Source organism: Merops nubicus, unplaced genomic scaffold, assembly GCF_000691845.1.
Source record: "Merops nubicus isolate BGI_N331 unplaced genomic scaffold, ASM69184v1 scaffold28349, whole genome shotgun sequence".
NCBI classification, from domain to species: domain Eukaryota; kingdom Metazoa; phylum Chordata; class Aves; order Coraciiformes; family Meropidae; genus Merops; species Merops nubicus.
The window spans coordinates 1,210-20,691 of NW_008633441.1; the positions used below are offsets into that span (position 1 = coordinate 1,210).

A 19,482-nucleotide genomic window follows, 5' to 3' on the forward strand; every position below is an offset into this window, starting at 1 on the left:
GCCACCACAGGCACCTCCTACGAGGAGCAAATCACCTCATCATGAGGTTTTCTTGTTATTCTTTATTTTTGCCCTCAGATCAACTGTTGGAAATGTTGGTGCAGCTGATATTTCTGAGTTCCCTGGGCTATACTGAGTAAAAAAGGTTGTATTCTAGGGTAATCCAAGTAGGTTATGAAAGAAGACATGGATTTTTAACTGGTTATTGGGGTTGGTCAACAGAAAGACCAGTATTGTTGTTAAAGCTGTGTGCTTTAAAACTAGAAGCAACCTGTTGTTCTCTAAAGAAACAGATCAAAGTTGTATTTAAGTAGGTAAGTAGACAGCAACTTGTTTCCTGCTCTGCACATGATCTAGTAGACAGGTCACAGTGCTACTCTGTATTTGGCCTTTCCAGTAGATGCTTCTCAAAGGCAGTTTTGTTGTCACAGAGCCATTTTCAGACAGCATGGAGAGCTTGTCACTAGCACCCTGCCCATCCTTTGTGTGAAATCTGCCACACAGATCCAGACAAATTCAGTCAGCCACATGAATGATCCAAGATTCACCACTGAATTCAGTGTGTATTTAAAAACATGAAAAGCAAAGAGAACTTATCCAGAGTTAGAAGATGGTGGCCAGTGGAACTCACCCAATACCAAAAGGAAGGCTAGCTGTTTGATTAAAACATTTTTTTCCTAATATTAATATTAAGCTAATCTCTTGTTGTTGGCTTTCAGGAACACTTGATGGACATTTTTAACTTTTCATGTTTTATTCACAGTGCTAATCTGGCTCATTGTAAATGAGTGATCTAACACCCCAATCCTGCAATGGGGTTGTGTCAGTAATCTCTTCTTTATCTACAGTGGGCCTTCCTGTGGCTCCAGCAGTCCATCCAGAGTGATCAGAGTGCAGGACAGAGGCTGACATGAGAACAGGAATGTAAATAAGCCAGTGTGTATATGGAAAAAGGAAGAATAACTGAATTATGAAGACTGAGATAAAGCCACACCAGTTACTAGTGTATAACATTGCCACATGGGTTAACAGTACTTTCCTTTAAACATCAGCACTTGTGCAAACTGTAAGAATTGAAGGTTTAGTTTTGTCTCCTTGCTCATCTCATCCTTAGTCTCTGATGACACTGCAAGATAAATTAATAATGTAAAATGCTGGAGACAGTGTTGTTTACTCCTCTCTTATCCTGTGTATCAGAAGTACAATTAAGATGTAAGCAGACTTCTTATGTGAAGAAGTTTGTTCAAGTTGCATTTGTACTTCTGAGCAATACATTTTTTTTATCCTTTTTGCATTATCCCACTGGAACAAAGTTAAGAAGGGAGAACACCTTTAGTTTTACAATGCAAAAGCTTAATCTGTTGAAGTCCTTTTGGTAAAGTGTTGTGAGACTGACGTGTGGTGGTGGATGATCAGATGTATTTACAGAGACTTGAAGTGACAGTTTCACATCAGGAAAAATGTCAGTACATTAAGTCAAGTGAAATCACAGATGTGTGGACATTGATGTTTGTGGTCTCCAGGTCTTCCTCTTTCTAAGGAGATCTTGCTTTGCTTTCTTATTCACAGTCACTGTTAATGCATTGGAAGGAAAAGACTGCAAGGAATCTGTCAAGCTGATTGCAGAAAGCACTGATCTCTCAGAAGAGCAGCTTGCTTTCCTCCTTTCTGGCATGTACACCCTTCTCCGAGAGGCACTGAGACTGCCCTTACCAACCTTCCGACAGGAAGTGAGTTCTGGGGGTACCTGGAGTCCTGGGAAGTGAAAAGCTGTGTCATTCACCAGTTACCATCTGAACCCTGCTTGCCAGCGTGGGGAACTGCACATAAAAGCTTTGCTCCAAGTTAAAGTGGTTGGAAGGAACTGTTCAAAATGTAGTCTATAATTTTAATTGTTGAGTAGATTTACAGTGAATTTTTTTGAAGAGTATTTAAGCTTCAGGGAAGAGATTCTTGTATCTTTCTCTGCTTCAGCATCTTGTTTACTGGGCATGTTTGTTTTCACTCTTAAATTAAAACCCCAAAAGAAACCATCACAAAATGTTACTTCACTGGCATCAACTCTTTCTCTTACCCTAACTGTCTCCACACAGATTGCTCATTCTCTCCACATGTACAATTCCCTGTATTTTTTTGTCTGCCTTTCTTCATACTTCTACCACAGAGGAAAGGTCTTATAGCCAGAATGATACAATAGAAACTGGGAAAAAATGCTGGTTTTGCTTATGCTGTGGATGTTCTGTGTGGATATGTTTGCATGTGCCATGTTCCCAGCCCCTCTCCCTTCCTCATGGCTATTTTTTTCCTTTTGCATGTTACCCTACCTTACATTTTTTTCTTTTTCTCATTTTATTTTTGTGAGCAAACCACTTCTGGGCTTCCAGCACCTCTCTCTCGTTTACGATATTGTTTTCATATTTACCCAGGCATTCTGGGAAAGCTCATCTGTTGTAGGGAACACAGTGAACTTACTAGCTTAGTATTCAGAGCTTATCTATTGCCATTTCCTTTCTGTTGGCATGGTTTAAACAAGTTACTAAAAACATAGTTGAGAATAAGGGCACATAATTACTCTAAAAGAAGAATATGTTGTGGATAGCTACATAAAAGAAATGTCAGGGATGTAGTTTTCAAAAATGAAGGCTTCCAAAAGATTTAGGTCTTTAAAATTAGTTTCTCACCACTTAATTGAACACTTCCAGAAATTCTTGTCAGTATGTAACCTGTCATTTCAAAACTACTGGCACTCAAGACTAAAAGCTTTGGGCAGAGATACCAAGCAAGTAAGAAATGATTTTTCAAGACTGCACCCTGTAAAATTTCACCCTCCTTGTCTTTCTAGGTTTTTAAGGAAGACCTAAAGGAGCTCAGGTATGTCTGGGTTTTAATCTGTTTGGGTTTTTTCATAACTTTTATGTAACTGCTTTCCCAAATCAACTTTTTTACACAACAGGGTTGGTATGAATGTTACCTGTAAATAACACAACATATCTGTTGCCCAATGTCATGTGAAGCCAGAGGAAAAAAAACAGGTGTTGTGTAAGACTGGATTTAGCACTGAGCATGAGCAGTGAACTTCACATGCTGGGGAGATGGGTCTAATTTAGTCAGTAATGTAGGTTATGCAAATGTGAGTGACCTCTCTGCCATCCCCACCTTGCCCTGCAGTATTTTTTTAACACGTCTGCTGAGACAGTGGTAACATTTCAGAAGCTAAGAAACTGCCCAACTTTTTTTCTTCTTTGAAAGGCCAATGGTATAATGCTACCACCTTGTTCAGCTACAATCTCTCCTGCCCATCACCCAAGAAAGCATATGTTTGTTACAGACTTAGCCAAAGTCTGTATCAGTCTGTTGAGAGTGTCTGGGAATAGAAGTTCACACCATACAGGCTAGACATCAGATGCTAATCATCTTTATAGGTTTTCACTTACTGCCATATTCAGTAGCAATGAGAGAAGAACAGCAGTTGTTTTCATCTATAGAGAAACCTCTGCACTAAGGCCCCATTATTTTAAAAAGCTCATTTCCCATAAGTCTTGGCATTGTGATTGCTACCTAGGAGACATGGATAGCTATGTTTCCAGTTCTGTCTTTCTCATCCTTGTTGGCCGTTAACCTGCACATTGGCTTTCTTCTCAGACTGTGTTCTGCAGAGTCATAAGCATGATTTAGTTTAAGAGCAACTTGAGGCAAATGAAAGCTGCAGATTTATATGTGTAATCAGGGTGTAATTGATGAAAGGTGTAATTGAGGCCATGATGAAAGGCGCCTTGCTAGTTGATACAGTTTTGCCTGCAGCTCAGTGCTGGAGTTCAACCTGCCTTTTGTGAGCTAGAATGCAAGCTGCTTCCTCTGCCACCTCATGGAGTTCACACCCAGGTTAAAGTAGGTCAGTAAGAACTGATGAATTGCGTTTGACCCAGTGGGAGCTGGTGTTTTTTTGAGGTGCACGCAGAATGTGTTTGGTGTGACTAAGGAATAATGAAGAGTACTAAAGCTCCGTGCCAAGTCCTCTGGGGGTGGGTGAATGTTCCTCTGTTGAGCAGTGGAGAAAGTTGGTATACAGGAATGTCAGGAGTCTGGCTGGGCTGGCTATATCTAGAAATGCAAACTCCCAGGCCCTGTCCTTGGCATCTGACCACACTTCAGCGTGGTCACACCTCACATTTCTGTAGTTGGGTTTTCAGTCTGGATGATCTGTTTTGATATCTTGATAACTTTTTTTTTTATCTGTTTTTGTTCTGGTTAGCATGATATGTGACAGAGCAGCAATAGTTTAGGTAACTACATTTACGTTGCTTGCAGACTTGTATGTTCTGTGCTGCTCATTGCTGTTGTGTGCCCATGGTTCTCACATTATTGCACCTCTTCCATCTCTGACAGTCTTACTTCCTGGGAGTAGCTCTTCACCTGGTGGCTAAACTTTTAGAAGACTAGTTAGCTTATTCTACTTTCAGGCTATGATACTTGGTAAATTGGGTAGCACCTTTAGCAACTTCAGTTCCCATGGGAAATGCCATTTCCTATGTTTCCCAGTGCACTTGGGTTTGGAGACGAAACGCCCGCTCTTTTTTAAGGTACCTACTAATTACCTTCACTTATCCTGCTGCAGAGACTCCTGTGGGTCATCCTGTGATCATGTGCATGAAGAACACATGTAATTGGTTGAAGAGCACAGTTTTGGCATTGTTTGCACCCAGTGCTTGAGCAGGTGTTTCACATTTTAAGGCAGAAAAATGGCTTATTTCCCTTTCTTTTAAAAGCTTTGAGTTCTGAGCCAGGTTAACTTTTTTTTCACCTCTCCTGAATTCTGTTTCCTTCAGTGAAGCTGAAGACTAGATTAATTCCACTCGTATAAAGTCTTGTAATTCTCAATTTCCTGGTAATGCAGCTGGTCTTGGTTTCTAGTTTTGGTGGAGAGAGAGGCTGGGAGACATGCCCACTTCTGATTAATTAGGTCAGTACTACTGGTTTCACAGGGTGACTATTTTATATCCCCTAGTTTTTGGCCTGACTGGCAGAGCCAGTGAGAATAAATGTACTCAAATTTGTGGGTGCTGTTTTTTTCTCCACCTCTCAGGTTGTTTAATAACTTTATGGCTCAGACCAGTAACATGGGATTGAGACATCCTCACACCTTCTTCCTTGCCCTTTGAGTCCCTTCCTCAGAGCATTCCTTTCAAAACCGATTGCCATCTGAAGCTCAGGCCTGAGCTGTGCCATGTTCTGTGTCTGATCTGCTTAGTGTGTGACTGGCCTTGTGTAAGCTGCTTGAGCCAGGAACAGAGTTTTCCTCAAAACCATTAACTAAACAGCAAAAATAATACAAGCTCAAAGATAGCATTAATGCTTCTGTTTTAATAACACTTATAGTCGAGCAAGTATTATGATAGGTATCGTATGATCCTATTACAGCTCCCTGTCTCCAAGCTATTCCATTACATGCAGAGGATATTTGGTCATCATCAGGATGGGTTCAGTGATACACTTAAATGGAAATCACTAATGTTTGCAGAAATAGTCTTGTCTCTTCTGAAAGACACACACAGCCAAAAAAGCACCGTCTAGTCCCTCTGCTTCCCAGTTTGCCTCTGATGTGAGGCAAATCACGACCTTGCTGATAGGAATTCAGCTTTTCCAAGCACCATTTAAAAATGTGTTTTAACCCCACATCTCCCATTAAGAATTCAAGCTGTAATAACTGTTGTTTCATCCTCCCACTGTGTGAGTTGATGAGTTGTTTTTTCTCCCATCATTAGACGCTGTAAGCCCTTTAGGACAGGTAACTTCCTTGTTTGCTTTGATTTCTCTTTGATGTCCTGCTGTGTATCTCAAGCCACTGGTGAGTAATGTCTCTGGGCACTGATTCATGCTGAGTGCTGGATTGAACTGAGGCATCAGAACCCTCCCACTTGCCCAACCTGCCTCTCTGTCGGAGGTCACCGTCCCTGTGGCAAAGGCAGCTGAATGGATAGAGTTTGCTCTGCAGTCTTTGCACTTCACAGCCTGATATATTGAGCTGAAAATCAACAGCAGCTTGTTTGTAAGGCAACAACAGTGTCAGAGGAGTGGTGAAGCAGTGGAGAGGCACAGATAGGGTGGATGGAGTGTGAGTGAGTCTGACTAGTTCTCATGGTCCCCATCAGATTTACAGCTTGTCCTCCCCACGTTAGATATGTTCCTTTTGTAAGTAATCTCAGCGACAAGGGCCTCTGGTTTCATGTCTGAGAGGGCAATCCATTCTGTCTTCTTTTCATTACACTTCAGGTGAAAGTGAAACAAAATGTCTAGGTTTGGGATTTTTGAGAGCATGCATTCCTGTCCTGCCTTCTGCATTTGTCAGAGCCATCAGTAACTAACTCTTCTTGACTTTATTGAGGAAAAAATAAGCACATACTGGGGTCTTCTGAAACTCACTGTTGCCATAGTAGGTAGGACAGGAAGATGTAATACAGTTTTTAGGATTCTTGATTTAAAAACACAGGCTGTCCTTTTGAGAGCCTAGACTGAATCAGTACTGAAGTGCTTATGTAAAAACTTCTGGTGATTTTAAGCAATGTAAGATGGAAAATGTTTACATTATTTATTTTTTTGTGTGTGTGTTCAATAATAGATTTTTTTAAAACTCTTTTTTTTAGCTAAGGCCTTATATTTGTGGTTACAAAAAGCTTAACTATTTTGTCTTGCTCTTCTCTTTAAGGATACCAGAAGATTTCATTGTGGACTTTTCCAGTATAGTCTTTGGTAACAGGTTAGTATCTTCATGTACCAGGAATTGTGCAACCAGTAGGGTTGCACAGAGCCTGCTGACAAAAATCCCAGGCCTGTCAAAGGCACAGCAAAATTCTGGAAATGAATGAGAACAAGTTTTGTCCCGTTATTTTGACTCAACACAACACAATGTCCATCATATATACGATGGCTATATATGCAGTAAGTCACTTTCATGCCAATTTTCACTTTTTCTGTGGTCATCACCTGTAAGTTTTTAAAATGTTCTGTAGACTCTGTATGGTGCGTTGGAACTAAGAGATCAAAAATCTGCTGCAGAATTAAGCATTTTTATCATCATCAGTTGCAAGCTAGGGCAAAAGTGAAAGACTTGTTCTGTTGAGAGGCAAGCTACGTGTCCCTTCTACATGCTGTGGTTCATGGAATCTTTCTCAGCATTTAATCAAGTGTTCATGTACAGCTGAATTGGGAATTTACGCTGGGTGACTTGACACATGAGAGATCAAGTGGTCTGCCAGCTGTAATTAATTTTCTAAGCAGTATATCTCAGTGGCTCCAGAAGTAATACTAAATCAAGAACTTTTTTAACAGCCTACCTCTTTTGTCCATCCTAGGGATTCCTTTTTTCTATATTGTTCTCTGCTCAAGCAGATTTTGCTTGTTTTACATCTAGAAATTGCTTGAACTTTTTGCATACACAGAACTTTCCTTCTTGAAACCTGAGGTCACTCAGCTCATGGCATCACTAACCCAACACTGCTTCAGATATTCTGCATGGAATCCTGGTAATCATAGTTGTGGTATTTCAGTTACCCTCATGAGGGTCTGAATGCTTCTACCCAAGTTAAAAATATTTTTCATTTCCTTGGTTAGGATCTTGGCTTAAAGCTAGAGATTCTTGGAGTAAAAATAAATTCAATCTTCAATCTTCTCATCTTTTCTTTGCTCTTCTGTTTGAATTATAGGTGCTAAGAATGCAAAATTCGTGGTTGCAAAGTGGAAATATTGTTTGCAGTGGAGAAAGAAGATAAATTTAGATGTCATTTGAAGCATGCATGATTGTCTATTTTCTACTGTGAAATCACGATGCTGGAAAATTTAGCTTTTTCTCCTTTTGAAAGCTGTGATTATCCACTGTAATCATGCTCTGTGTTTTGAGACCAGACAAGAGCACCTCAGATATGATTTCTAGACAGATCTGCTTTTATAATCCTAAATGTAACACTGAATCATACACAGGCTTATTGAGTTGTAAATATATATGATTGTGACAGTAAGAGAAGTATTAGCATCCAATCAGAAATTCAGTATGAGCTAGATAAACCAGAAAAATCCATATTCTTTTCCTGGCATCTTATCCTGTTTTTGCAATTTTGTTCACTAGACAACAACTCTGACGTAGTGGAACTTTGACATTTGTATTTCTGTGTCCCCAGAGTTCCATTCAAGCTGTACAGACTGAAAGGAAAGAAAAACTTGTCTCATTGACACCATCAAAGGACCACATGAAATTAAAACTTTTTTTTGAGGGAAAGGATAACCCTAACTACTTCCCCTTCTCCAAATGTTTGTAATAAATTTACTATCTTTTTTTTTTTTTTTTAAACATAGTGTAACTTTGGTTTCTACCAGGAGGGTACTTTCTGTGTGCCATTTGCCAGCATTTCCCACATAGCCATGTAATCATTCTCCCTGTTCAGTGGCCTGCTAGGCATGTCTTATATGCACAGGGAGCCATGAAGGATTTGTCTTTAGTTTTGATATTGTTAGGTCAGCTGCTGCCCCAGATTCTTTTATCTTTCATTTTCAAGTGTTTTTCTTTTGCATCCTTCAGCAGATGAGTTCTCGTCACTGGATGTATCATCCTTTCCACGTATAATTTGGATGGTCTCTAGCTGATCCATGGTGCTTTGCTTGTTCTAACTTCTGTCTTCTGTACTATAAGCTGACAGTGTATTGCAGCTCTGGGCACAGTGTTTACAAAAAGTAGTTAGTCTGTAGGTATGGGATATAAGATCCATTGAATCTTTTCTGCTGCATTTTCCTATACATCTTAGAAATCAGTAGCTTGATTTCTGTATGTATGTTGGCCACTGTACAGGTTCTGTCATCTTTACAGGATTCTTGCAGTTCCAGCTGCAGTCTTGTCCAAGTTGGGAAGGTGCTGACAGAAGCTTAAACTAAGCTATAAAAGCCATGCCTCTTTCTGAGGGGATGGTACTGAAGTGCAGTCCTGACCAGGGCTAAAGCATGGTGGTTTGGCCACAGAAATGCCATAACTTAATGATACTCAGAAGCTTCACCTCTCTTTGGGCATTGCTGACTTTTCCCACCATCACTAAGTAGAACATCTTCATGTTTGCTCTACTCTTTCTTCCCCCAAAATGCTGGTGCTGCACTGAATGGACTGTCCTCCATTGATGGGAGTTAGCATGTCTCAAGGAAGCAGTAGCAGTGGCTATTTTTAGGCATTTCCCAAATGAAGCAATACTCTGGCAGCAGCTCACCACCGAGGGAAAGGCCTGTTCTTACTGTTTAATCCTGCTAATGACCATTCTAGACTGCAGCTCCTCATGGTAGCACCCAGCTGTGGTGACCTACTTCCAGCCCAGGAGCTGACAGTGAGTAAGAAGCAGCTGATTTGGTTTTTTATGCTCATTCCTTTACTGTACTGTTAGGAATGTGTGTCACCTCTGACACCACCCAACACCCCCTCCCTAAAAGAAAAAAGGATTCATTCTTTCTTATATTGCCTTGGCTAAATGCAGGAGTGTTGGAGGGTCTCAGCCTGTCAGTCCTGTGTCCTTACCAATCATTAGTCTCTCTGGGCAGTTTCTGAAGGCACCAGCTAACTCAACACAAGGATCTGGGTAGGGTTGTTAGGCTGTCATTCCTACAGCCCTTGATTTGTTCAGCCAGGATTCTTTTCTGATGTAAAATCTGTAATTAGATTATGTCTAGCACCATGGATAAGGGATGTAATATTTCTTATACTGCCCTTAGCAGGAATACTGGAGTAGCTTTGAAATGTACCATAAGTAACTTCCAGGGACACGGGATGCTTAACAAAAAAAAAATAAAATAAAAAAGGTGAGGAACACCAAGTCCAGACAAGCTCCTGCATGGACCAGCTCAGTGACCTCATTCTGAAGATATTCCTGTATATCTATCTAAAAATGGTTAGTTGTTATGTCTTTGCATCAGATTTGGCTTGTTTACTTACCTAGTGTTTAAGATGCTGTTAAAATTTTAAAGATTGTCAACTATCTGAAGTTTAATTGCTGTCAACTGTATTTCCTTGCAGAAATAAACTGAGGCTTGATCAGCCTGATTCTTCCTGTGATATAAGTAATAAATGAAGCTCTTGGCTCCTTACACATTAGACTAGACAAAAGTCTTGAAGGTTGTGCTGGGGCTGGCTGTGAACATTATGTAAGAATCATGGAGTTTGTAAACTATGTTGGATTAGCAGGAACCACTGTGTGATTTTCACGATTTTTTTTTTTTTAAATATGCTTCAAAGTACACTCTAATGTTATAATTTAAAACATTGCTGCTCACTAATCCTAGATGCTTTCTGCTGAAGGAGCACAGTGACCTTATTCCAACTCTTTTGCTGAAGTCATCGCCTCGTTCCTGCTTGCTTGATGCTGTTGGATCTGCAGGAAGGCACAGATGTATTTGCAGTTCCCTTTCTGTGCCTCATAGTTGTATACAACTGAATGAATAGATATGCCAGCCACCCCAGTGACCCCTGCTAAACTTTATAATGACATTGGTTTACTGGAATTACAGGGTTACTTGGTCTCTTGTTTTAAACATGGGCCATAGTTAAGCATAGGAAAAGTGAGTAATCACGGCTGCCTTAGATGCACAAAACCTCCTCTCAGTCAGACCTCTCTAAACGGGGATAGATGTAAGAGAGAAGCTCTGGTCAGGTTTGTTCTGAGGAAACTTATTTTCTCTTTAGATTGTTGTTTCTTTTGTGAATTTCCATTTCAGCCTCCTATTTCTGATTTACTGTAGGCGTCCTGATTCTGAAGGCACAGCTCTGATACAAAGAAGCAGGTTGCCAAGGGTCCAGGACTTCAGGTGGAGAGTGGACGTAGCTATATCCACAAGGTACAAAAGAGAATCCTCATCACCCTAGAAATTATTTTGCCCAAGGTTAAACTGACTTCTTGTGCTGCTTAAAAGTGTTAATGGAGTTAAAATATATGATGCTGTTAGGGGTTGGCTTGTAGCATTGAGAGGTAGGGAGGAGATTTTTGTGACCAGTGCAGAGTTGAGCTGCTATACAGGTTACTGCTGTTTAACATGGGGCTGCCAACAGGCTGATGCCTTCATCATCTACTGTTGATGCTTTTTAGACTCCTTATTTGTTTTGATCTCTAAAACATCTGTGATAGAAGCATTTCACTCAAGAGTTTGAGCCCCTCTTTTAATATTTTAAAATGTAATGGAGCTGATGCAACTGCACAGGTCTTCAGAGATGTTGGAATTAGTAAGTTGGATTGAGCCCTATGCAGCCAGCCAAGCTCTCAGTTTCACTGGAGCATGGGAGGGAAATTGTCTCTTCAGATTCTCAAGCAGACCAGCTTTTATATGTTGCACATGTTAAATAAAATGACTTCCCATCACCTGTACAGTCTGCTATAGATTCTACAAAGAGAGGGTTTAGAACAGCACCTTTGCACTGCCACAGTTAGGCAGTTGGTCATTGATCTACCTCCTAGTTTCTGTCACAAAACAGCAGAGGCCTTTGTGATCATCCTCTCTGTGCCTGCAGTGAATAGCTTCTTGCTGTCTGCCACAGCAGAGGCAGCTGGGGAGGGAGTTTTGGCTAGAGCCAGAAGGAAGCAGAAACCTGTTGTCTTTGCTGTTCCTGGTCTTTGTCTAGCTCTAACCAAGGGTAAAAGAGGCTGGAAGATGATCCATCATTTGTCAGCAGCACAAATTGTTAGTGTGAGTGACTTCATATTGCATTCCTGAGTACCTGCATCCGAGGGAGAGCACAGTCTCTTCACTGCCGTGGTTGAGAGGCCCATGGGCATCATGGATGGTCCTCCTGAAAGCAAGAAAAAAGGCTCCTAAGTGAAATTTTGTACTGGCCACAAGCTGCTAGTTGAGGTGATGCTCAGATGAGCAGTGGTGTGTAAGCACCACACAGGTATCACTGTACAGAAGAGATCTGTACCTAGAAGAGAGCAAATGTGCAGATAAACATCCTCAGGCACAGTGCTTGCAAGCTACAGGCAGATGCTGTGATTTACTTTCCAAACAACACAGGAGCAATACATTATCCTTTTGTTTTCCTTCTTCTTGTTTTCCTTTCCAGTCAACTTCCCCTTTGGGATTTCTTGTTTATTATCCAGCAACAGCCTCTGCAGAGGTAATTTCTGGCTGTAATGCCTGTTAGTACCTGAGCAGGCTTTGGCTGCGTCGGGTGACGGAAGCTGCACTGGAATGACTCATTTCCCCTCTTTGGGTCATCAAATAAAATAACAACACACACATTTAGGATGAAGACTAGAAGAGCTTGATTCCCCAAATGAGGTGGTAGTTGAAAGTAGGAAGGGAGGATGGAAATGATTAATGCAACATGGTAAACTGCATAAAACTGCACATTATGACTAGCGGTACTTGGCCAGCTCTTATCCCTGTCATAGTTCCATTTCATGTGAAATGATAATGCCCTAAACTTTCAGTTACTAAGCTGTTAACATTTTTTCAGTCTCAATAGTGAGGTAAATTGGACAGAACTCCTGTGTTCATGAGTTTCCAGCCAGCAAAGTACAGGACTCTGTGACTGAAATTACTCATGTTTTACGTAAAGCCTACATGAACATCTTAAATTGTTATTGTACAGTGCTGTGCTCCTCACACTGCTGATGTCTGTTGTTGTAACACTAATAATGTAAATCATTTCAGTTCACTGGCCCGTGCACTTCAACCATCCATTCTAATGATGATGAAGCTTTCAGATGGGACAGCTCATCGCTTTGAAGTAAGTCTGATTGCAATAATAAATAAAAAAGAAACCACTTCAAGTTCTTTTTAGGAAGTTGAATTGCTATTTAAAATATTAAAGCTTTTGTCAACAATGCATTATCGTTGGTTGGTTTGCTTTGGTTGGAATCTTTCATGTTCAGCAGAGCCACATAGGATATATAACAAAATGTCAACCAAAATCATATCATACCTTGTTCCTACACACATATTGCTGAAACCTCATTTGTTAGAACAATGTTAATTGCTGAAGAGCACTGTTGCATCATACCTAGTTTGATTGAAAATTATGGTTTTGTTATCAGCTGTAAACTTCAGACTTGATGGTGGCTCTTGAGGGCAGAAAAACTGCTGGGGTAATTTACATAATGTATGATAGACTTCTATATTTCTTACATTTGGTACAGAATGGCAACTTGCTCTTCTGTGACAGAGGCAGTCACAGGAGTCACTCTTTTTTCTTCAGTACACTCCTTGCTGCTAGAAGGAAAGGTCAAAAAACTGCTTTTTACATCAGAATTAGTCAGTGGCAGTATTTATGACACTGTACATAAAGGCTTGCCAGAAGATGGCATAAACTCTTCCATATTTTTAACCTTTGAAAAGGAATGCTGTTTGTTCTATAAATAACATGGTGGTGCACAAAGGAATTTGGTGCACAGCAGGCATTGTTACATTTGAACTCTAAAGGTTCTGGCTTCAGTTCCTCTGTTAGTAGTAGTGTGGAGGAAGGATCAAAGCACTGCGAGCTGGAAGAGGTGGACTGGTTTTACTGGTACAGGGCCTCACAAGGTGGCAGCTATTGAGGAAGGTACAAAATTCTGTGCTACGTTGCAAGGTGTTGAGGATGGCACTACACAGGAGATCAAATTCACCCCTCTGTGGACAGTCCAGCTCAGAGCATCCCTTAGGCTCTGAGGTCTTCCATGAAACTTAAATAATGCCATGGACTTCAGGTTAACCCTTTACAACAGGGTACATCCCATGTGTGAGAACAAAAACTAGGATATGTTCTTCACTGTTTAGATTTGGGGCTTGATTTCGTGGTATATAATGTTGAGTCTTGGTCTCAGTGACATTGTCCCTGGTTGTTTTGGTTTGGGTTTAGGGTATTTTGTTCTGAGTCTGTGAGAGACCTTTTGCTGTTCTGCAGTGGAGATGTGTTGGTGTGACTGCCCAGTACGTGCAGAAGTGCAGATATCTGATAGCAAACAATGGGCTTCTCTTGGAATTGGCTCTTTGCTGCTGCTTAGATCTGAATGCCAAAGATCTGGCTGTAAACACGATTTCTGCATCTGATGAGGAGTCTTCCCACAGTTAGTAGCTCTTTGCATAAACCTGTGTTGTGGTTCAAGGTACCACATGCAAGCAAATTCAGTTTTCTTTCACTGGGACATGTTCAGAATGACCTGCACACTGACAGAGCTTATGTCAGATGGCAAGTCCAGGAGATAATTCAACAGAATTTGAAATGAACAGTTTTAAAAATGGTATGCCACAGGAAGAAGCTACACTCTTTGGTCTCTTGGGTTTGGCTTGGTTTTTTAATTGCAGTGTGAGTTCTGACAGTGAAGATATTTTAAAAAGCAGTGGGAATTGCAGCATTTCGAGTTGTCTTATGTATATGTCAAAAGTGAAAAGGACACGATGCCCTTTTATGCATTTCTGGTACATATGGAAAACAAATCAGATGCTGGATTCCTCTCACATAATTGGTATCTGTGCTACAGTAGGCAGAAGGGTGACAAGGGACTCTGTCAAAAGAACTGTGTGTCCTCAATGTAGTCAAAGCAGGAAATGAGGCAGCGCTGTGCAGAGCATCCTGCTCGTGGTGCTCGTGTGAGCACAAGTGCTTGTGCACAGCACTGGCATTGGTCTGTGTCACTCAGGCTGTGCCTGTCTCAGGTGTGGCTCTCTGTCTCAGCAGGTAACAGATTTCCATCCAGCTGGCTTCTCAGGCTTGAAATGGTAAAGGAAGGTCCATTAGTCTCCTGCACAGTTGAAAATGTTTTGTATATTTAATCAGTCTTTTGCCTTCCATGTATAGACAGTGCCCAGTCCTTTTGGCACCAGGTCTCTTGCTTTAAGGCTCAATTCCTTTTTCCAGCAAGTCTGGACAAATGGAGTATCTGGAGTTTGTTGCTTGAGAATTCTGTTGGCTCCATGAACTTCTTAGGTGTCTTTCTCTTTCCTTCCAACCCACGACTCTGACTTCACCACAGCAGCCATGAGTTTACATTCTGGAGTCCTTCTTTTCCCACATCAGGTAGTAAAGAAAATGTACTATGCAGCTGTTTATTTCTGGGGTTTCCCCACTCTCCTTTTTCACCCAGATGATTTAGTTGAATTAAGGCCAGGTTGGATGAGGCCTTGAGCAACATAGTCTAGTTGAGAGGCGACACTGTTATGGGAGGGAGGTTGAATTAGATGATTTGTAGAGTCCCTTCCAACCTAAGCCATTCTATGGTTCTATTATATCATTAACTGAATTTTATTCACCTCAAATCTTTTGTCTTAAGACTAAAAATAGTATTTTAAGAGATGAGGCTGACGCTGTGGAACATTCCCTATCCATAGGCATGCCCAAGTCAAAGCTTCTAAGATGTTTCCTGTCTTCTGATGTAACCATAATTTTAATGTTCATGTAAGTTCAGAAATAGAAAAGCTGGTGGTAAAATAGCAGAGCCGTTTATGTAAGGTTTTGGGCTACAAATATGCATTTAATCAGTTACCAAGCTGCTGTTTGAGGTCCTTTGTATAGCCCCAACCCATCTTGACAATGGGTCAAGGAGTTTTGATTGGATACAGATCTCTTTAAGCGATATAATAATTGGTGGTAGCATGTTGTACAGTCTATAGAACAGGTTCTTTTGTATGAGGGAATTGAACCATGGACTGTGATGCTGGCCCATGCCAAATCAGTTGTTACACAACCTAGGACAAAGCTGCACGTGCCCCCCAGGCTGGGTCATCCCATGGACACCAACCTGGAGACCACCAGAGACCACTTGAGAACTTTACTACACGTGTATGGAAGGGAGGAGACTATAATAATGACTTCCAAGAACTGATCTGAATACGTAGAGGATTTCTGGGAAATGGAATGAAGATGTAAAACTTGGGCTCTGTAAAAATGTGCTGTATGGTCTATACCAGGGATGCTTGCCCGGTGAGGTGATCCCCTGCCATGAAGGATGCTGCTGCTTAATGCGACCTTGGTGTTAAGGAGTTTATTCCTGGTTTTGGTGACACTAACCCAAATATTCTGTTTCAGGTGCCAGTTGCAAAGTTTCAAGAACTGAGATACAACGTTGCCCTTATACTGAAGGAAATGAACGATTTGGAGAAAAGGAGCATACTGAAGATCCAGGACTGAACACCTCTGAATTGGGAGTCTGTAGAAGAGATCCGAAACCTTCAGTGTGTTTTGTGAATAGCTGAGCAGGGGACCAGCACCACTTTGCCTGTCTGAACTGCAGCATAGCGTTGATGATGTCTGCTGTAAATATTTTTTTCAACTCAAGAGTTAAAAGCACAAGCTTTTTTCATAAGACTTAAGAAAAATAAGAATATCTGAAAAAAAGTATAATGCTGTTTGCAGGCATTTTTGCGTGATTCATCAAAACATCTTTTAAATAATGTAAGAGTCATTTATTTCTGATTATGATTCATCACTCTAATTATTTTTGAGAGCCTGCTACCGGATGCCACATCAATGTGTATCATAAGAAAGCCCTGCAATATCTCAAATAAAAAATAAAATTAAAAAACCACTCCTGTGCTCTAGTATGACAAATGTGAACATGACTTTTGCGTCAGTAAAACTGCTTTCTGGCTTCTCACTAAGTGACTGAGGTGTAGCTACAGAGAGTTAAAGGCTAATTTTGAAGAAAATTGGAAGCCTGTGGATTAAGAAGAATTGACTGAGCTTCCAGGACTACTTCCAGGGAACTGCAGAAGTGGAAAGGTGCAATCTAAGTCTTTATCTGGTTGTCTCTAAGAGTTTTCCCAAGACAGGATGTGTTCTTCAGTCATTGCTCAAATGAGTGTTCCCTCAGCAGCAGAGATATGGAGGCTGTGGGCAGCAGCCCAAAGCCAGCACAGGCCATGGGCCCTGCAGCTACAGGATTTACCTGGCTGGCAGTGGTGGTGCAGAAAGCATGTGCCACTGCTGTTGTTAAGCATTGACTCGTTCTAGCTGTTTTCAGGGTTTCTACCTTGGTGGTACCAACCATACTTCTCACTTTCCCTTTTTTTGTGCTTGTAGAACTTGCCTTTATCTTCCTTACACCCTGCAGAAAACTACTGAAATTAAACTCATGGATTCAAGAGGCCTTTTACACTCCCACAGATGTTTGTGTAGGAAAGGATGACTTGGCTCTTGGATTTTAAGAATCACAACAGGTTTAAAAAGCCTTCATTGTCATACTTTTTAAAAGGACTTCTGTGACAGCAGTTCATACCGATTTGAAGACAGCTAAGTAGCTGTGGTCCAGAAAGCTCTTTCAAACTGTGCAAGAACGTGTCCTGTAGTTTCACACAAGCCTATCAGCCATGATTTCAAACTGGTCAAAAACTGCATGTTCCGTTTGCTCTCTTGGCTACTCAGCAGTAACTTCCATGTTTGATATGTACTGCATCTTAACCACTGTGTTCAGGTCCCACCAAAGTATATAAAGAGAAATTAGCTCCCATAACTTCAAGTGGACTGTAGATTGCAGTAATGTGATGATTTATTTTTGGTTTTACTCTGTGGAGATTGATCACCTGTCTAGAAGGACATTCTCACAAGCTGTGAAACAAAACATGCATTCTTATGTTCCTTGTTACAGCCTTTCCCTTCTGAATGTTTAGGTGTATGTCGTTTCAGACTGGAGCAGGATCTCAGCAGAGACCATAGGTGAAGCCTTTCCAGGCAAATGGAATACTGCATAGGTGTAAAATCACCTGTTGCTCAAAATATTTGCAAAGTACTTTTTACTGGTCAGAGCAGACAAATCCATAAATACCTTTGCCTTCTAGACAGAATATATTCATTCAGTTGTTCTCCTCTAGCAGAAATTGCCTGTGTTCTCCAGAACTGGAAAGGCTTCCCGACTGTTCTTGTGTTCTCTACAAGGGGTGATGGACCTCAGTCTCAAGTTTGTCTTGCCACACATTAAGCAGGAGTTTACTGTAATTGGAGGCTCACTGTGCACATTGAGGGGTGCTTAAACACTTGGGATTGTCATTCCTCTGTACTTAAATTTGGGCTTTCCTTCAGGCAGATTAGCTTTCCAGTAAAACCATGGTTGCCACCAAAATGATTAGTGGGAGTGGCTAGTGGATAGTTCCTCAGTTTTGATAAAATAAGAGCCTCCAGATTACTGTTAGGTTTCTCAGAACTTCACGGTGAATTATGTCATGTGTTTGTTTGACACTGAAATATATTCTTACTTCACAATTAAATTACTCTGGAATTTGAGTTCCACTGAGTTTCTGACTGCAGCCCTTTCATTCCAATAGAGAACAGAAGTCACCTTCTCAGAATCTGGCTGTGTGAGCAGCAGTGAGCTTACCCAGCTCGCTCTAATAATGTATTTGTGAACATCTTCATTCTTCTAGTCATTTTTTAGCCATGGCATATGACCCTGAATTTCTCAGTTACACCCTTTCTTTCATTTCCTTTATTGTACATGGAACGTGATGCTTTTTCTCTCAAGATTAATGTGTCAAAACAGACCTAAAATGGAACTTGAACACGATTGGTTTTCAGTGTAAATCATGTGCGTAGTGTAGTAGCAGAGATGCCCAGTGGGTGCAAGAGTAGTCACAGGAGGCAGAAGGCAAAAGGAGAATTCAAGGTAGTTGCCAGAAGTAATTCAGAGATTCAGTGGCAAAACAGCACAGGAGAACTCACACGTCTTCCCTTCCTGATCTCCAGCCAAAGCGAGTGCAGCTTCCTGGTGTCACAGCCAGTTACCCCTCTTCTCTTTTTTAATTGGCCCAACTCCACGGGCCATCAGTCCAAATCTGCTCTTGCCTATGGACTGTTACTGTGTGTGCAGAGCACTGGAAAATAAAAAGCCATCTGTGGCTGTACTTGTGATGTGACTTTTCACATCCCTACCTCCAGCAGCGAACTAGTAGGTTGGAATTTCACAGCTGGGTTAGTTGTGTTTGAGAGGGGAAGGAAACAGGTTTGCTGGTTGTTTTTGTGGTCTCAAAGTGGGATGCAGATTATAGCTCCAGCAGAAGGCTGAAGAACGTAGTCATGCTCTTATACTGCCTGTTATGCCAGCCATTAACTGCTGGAAGAAGATCACTATTGTGCTCGTTGCCATTAAAAGGAAGAAATTAAGCCTCCCTTTTGTAGAAAAATACAAGGGAGACGTGCTTTTGCAGAGTGAGTCACCTCCCCTAGCTTTAACTTCTGTTTAAGTGAAGGATAAATCAGTTCTTGATCTCATGAACAATGCAGGTAGGTAGGGGTTTGCTTTTTCTTTTTTTTTTTTTTTGCTTTCTAATCAAGCACACCCCATGACCCACTGCTGCTCCAAATCCATGAACATACACAGGAGTGTATGAAAACATGCTTTCTGGTGTGTTACATAAAAACACCCCAGCACATCTAGGCTGAGTCCATACATTCAGTGTACACAGCTCTTTTTGCTGGAACGGTCTTTGCAGAGCCGAGCCTGACTTCTGAATCAAATATTTTGCAGTTGTTTGACTTCCACTGAACAGTAAATTACTATC

The 19,482-nt window shown here is 41.1% G+C and overlaps 1 protein-coding gene across 1 annotated transcript; it reads left to right on the forward strand.

Moving 5' to 3' along the window:
* Nucleotides 1-1,569: 1,569 nt before the first annotated feature.
* LOC103780579 (COMM domain-containing protein 5-like) lies at nt 1,570-16,449 on the forward strand (the record flags this gene model as incomplete). Its single annotated transcript, XM_008948268.1, has 6 exons — nt 1,570-1,730; nt 2,843-2,871; nt 6,704-6,754; nt 10,762-10,857; nt 12,667-12,742; nt 16,019-16,449. Coding segments are annotated over 6 exons (515 nt in total), but the record flags the coding sequence as incomplete, so codon positions are not given.
* Nucleotides 16,450-19,482: the final 3,033 nt, after the last annotated feature.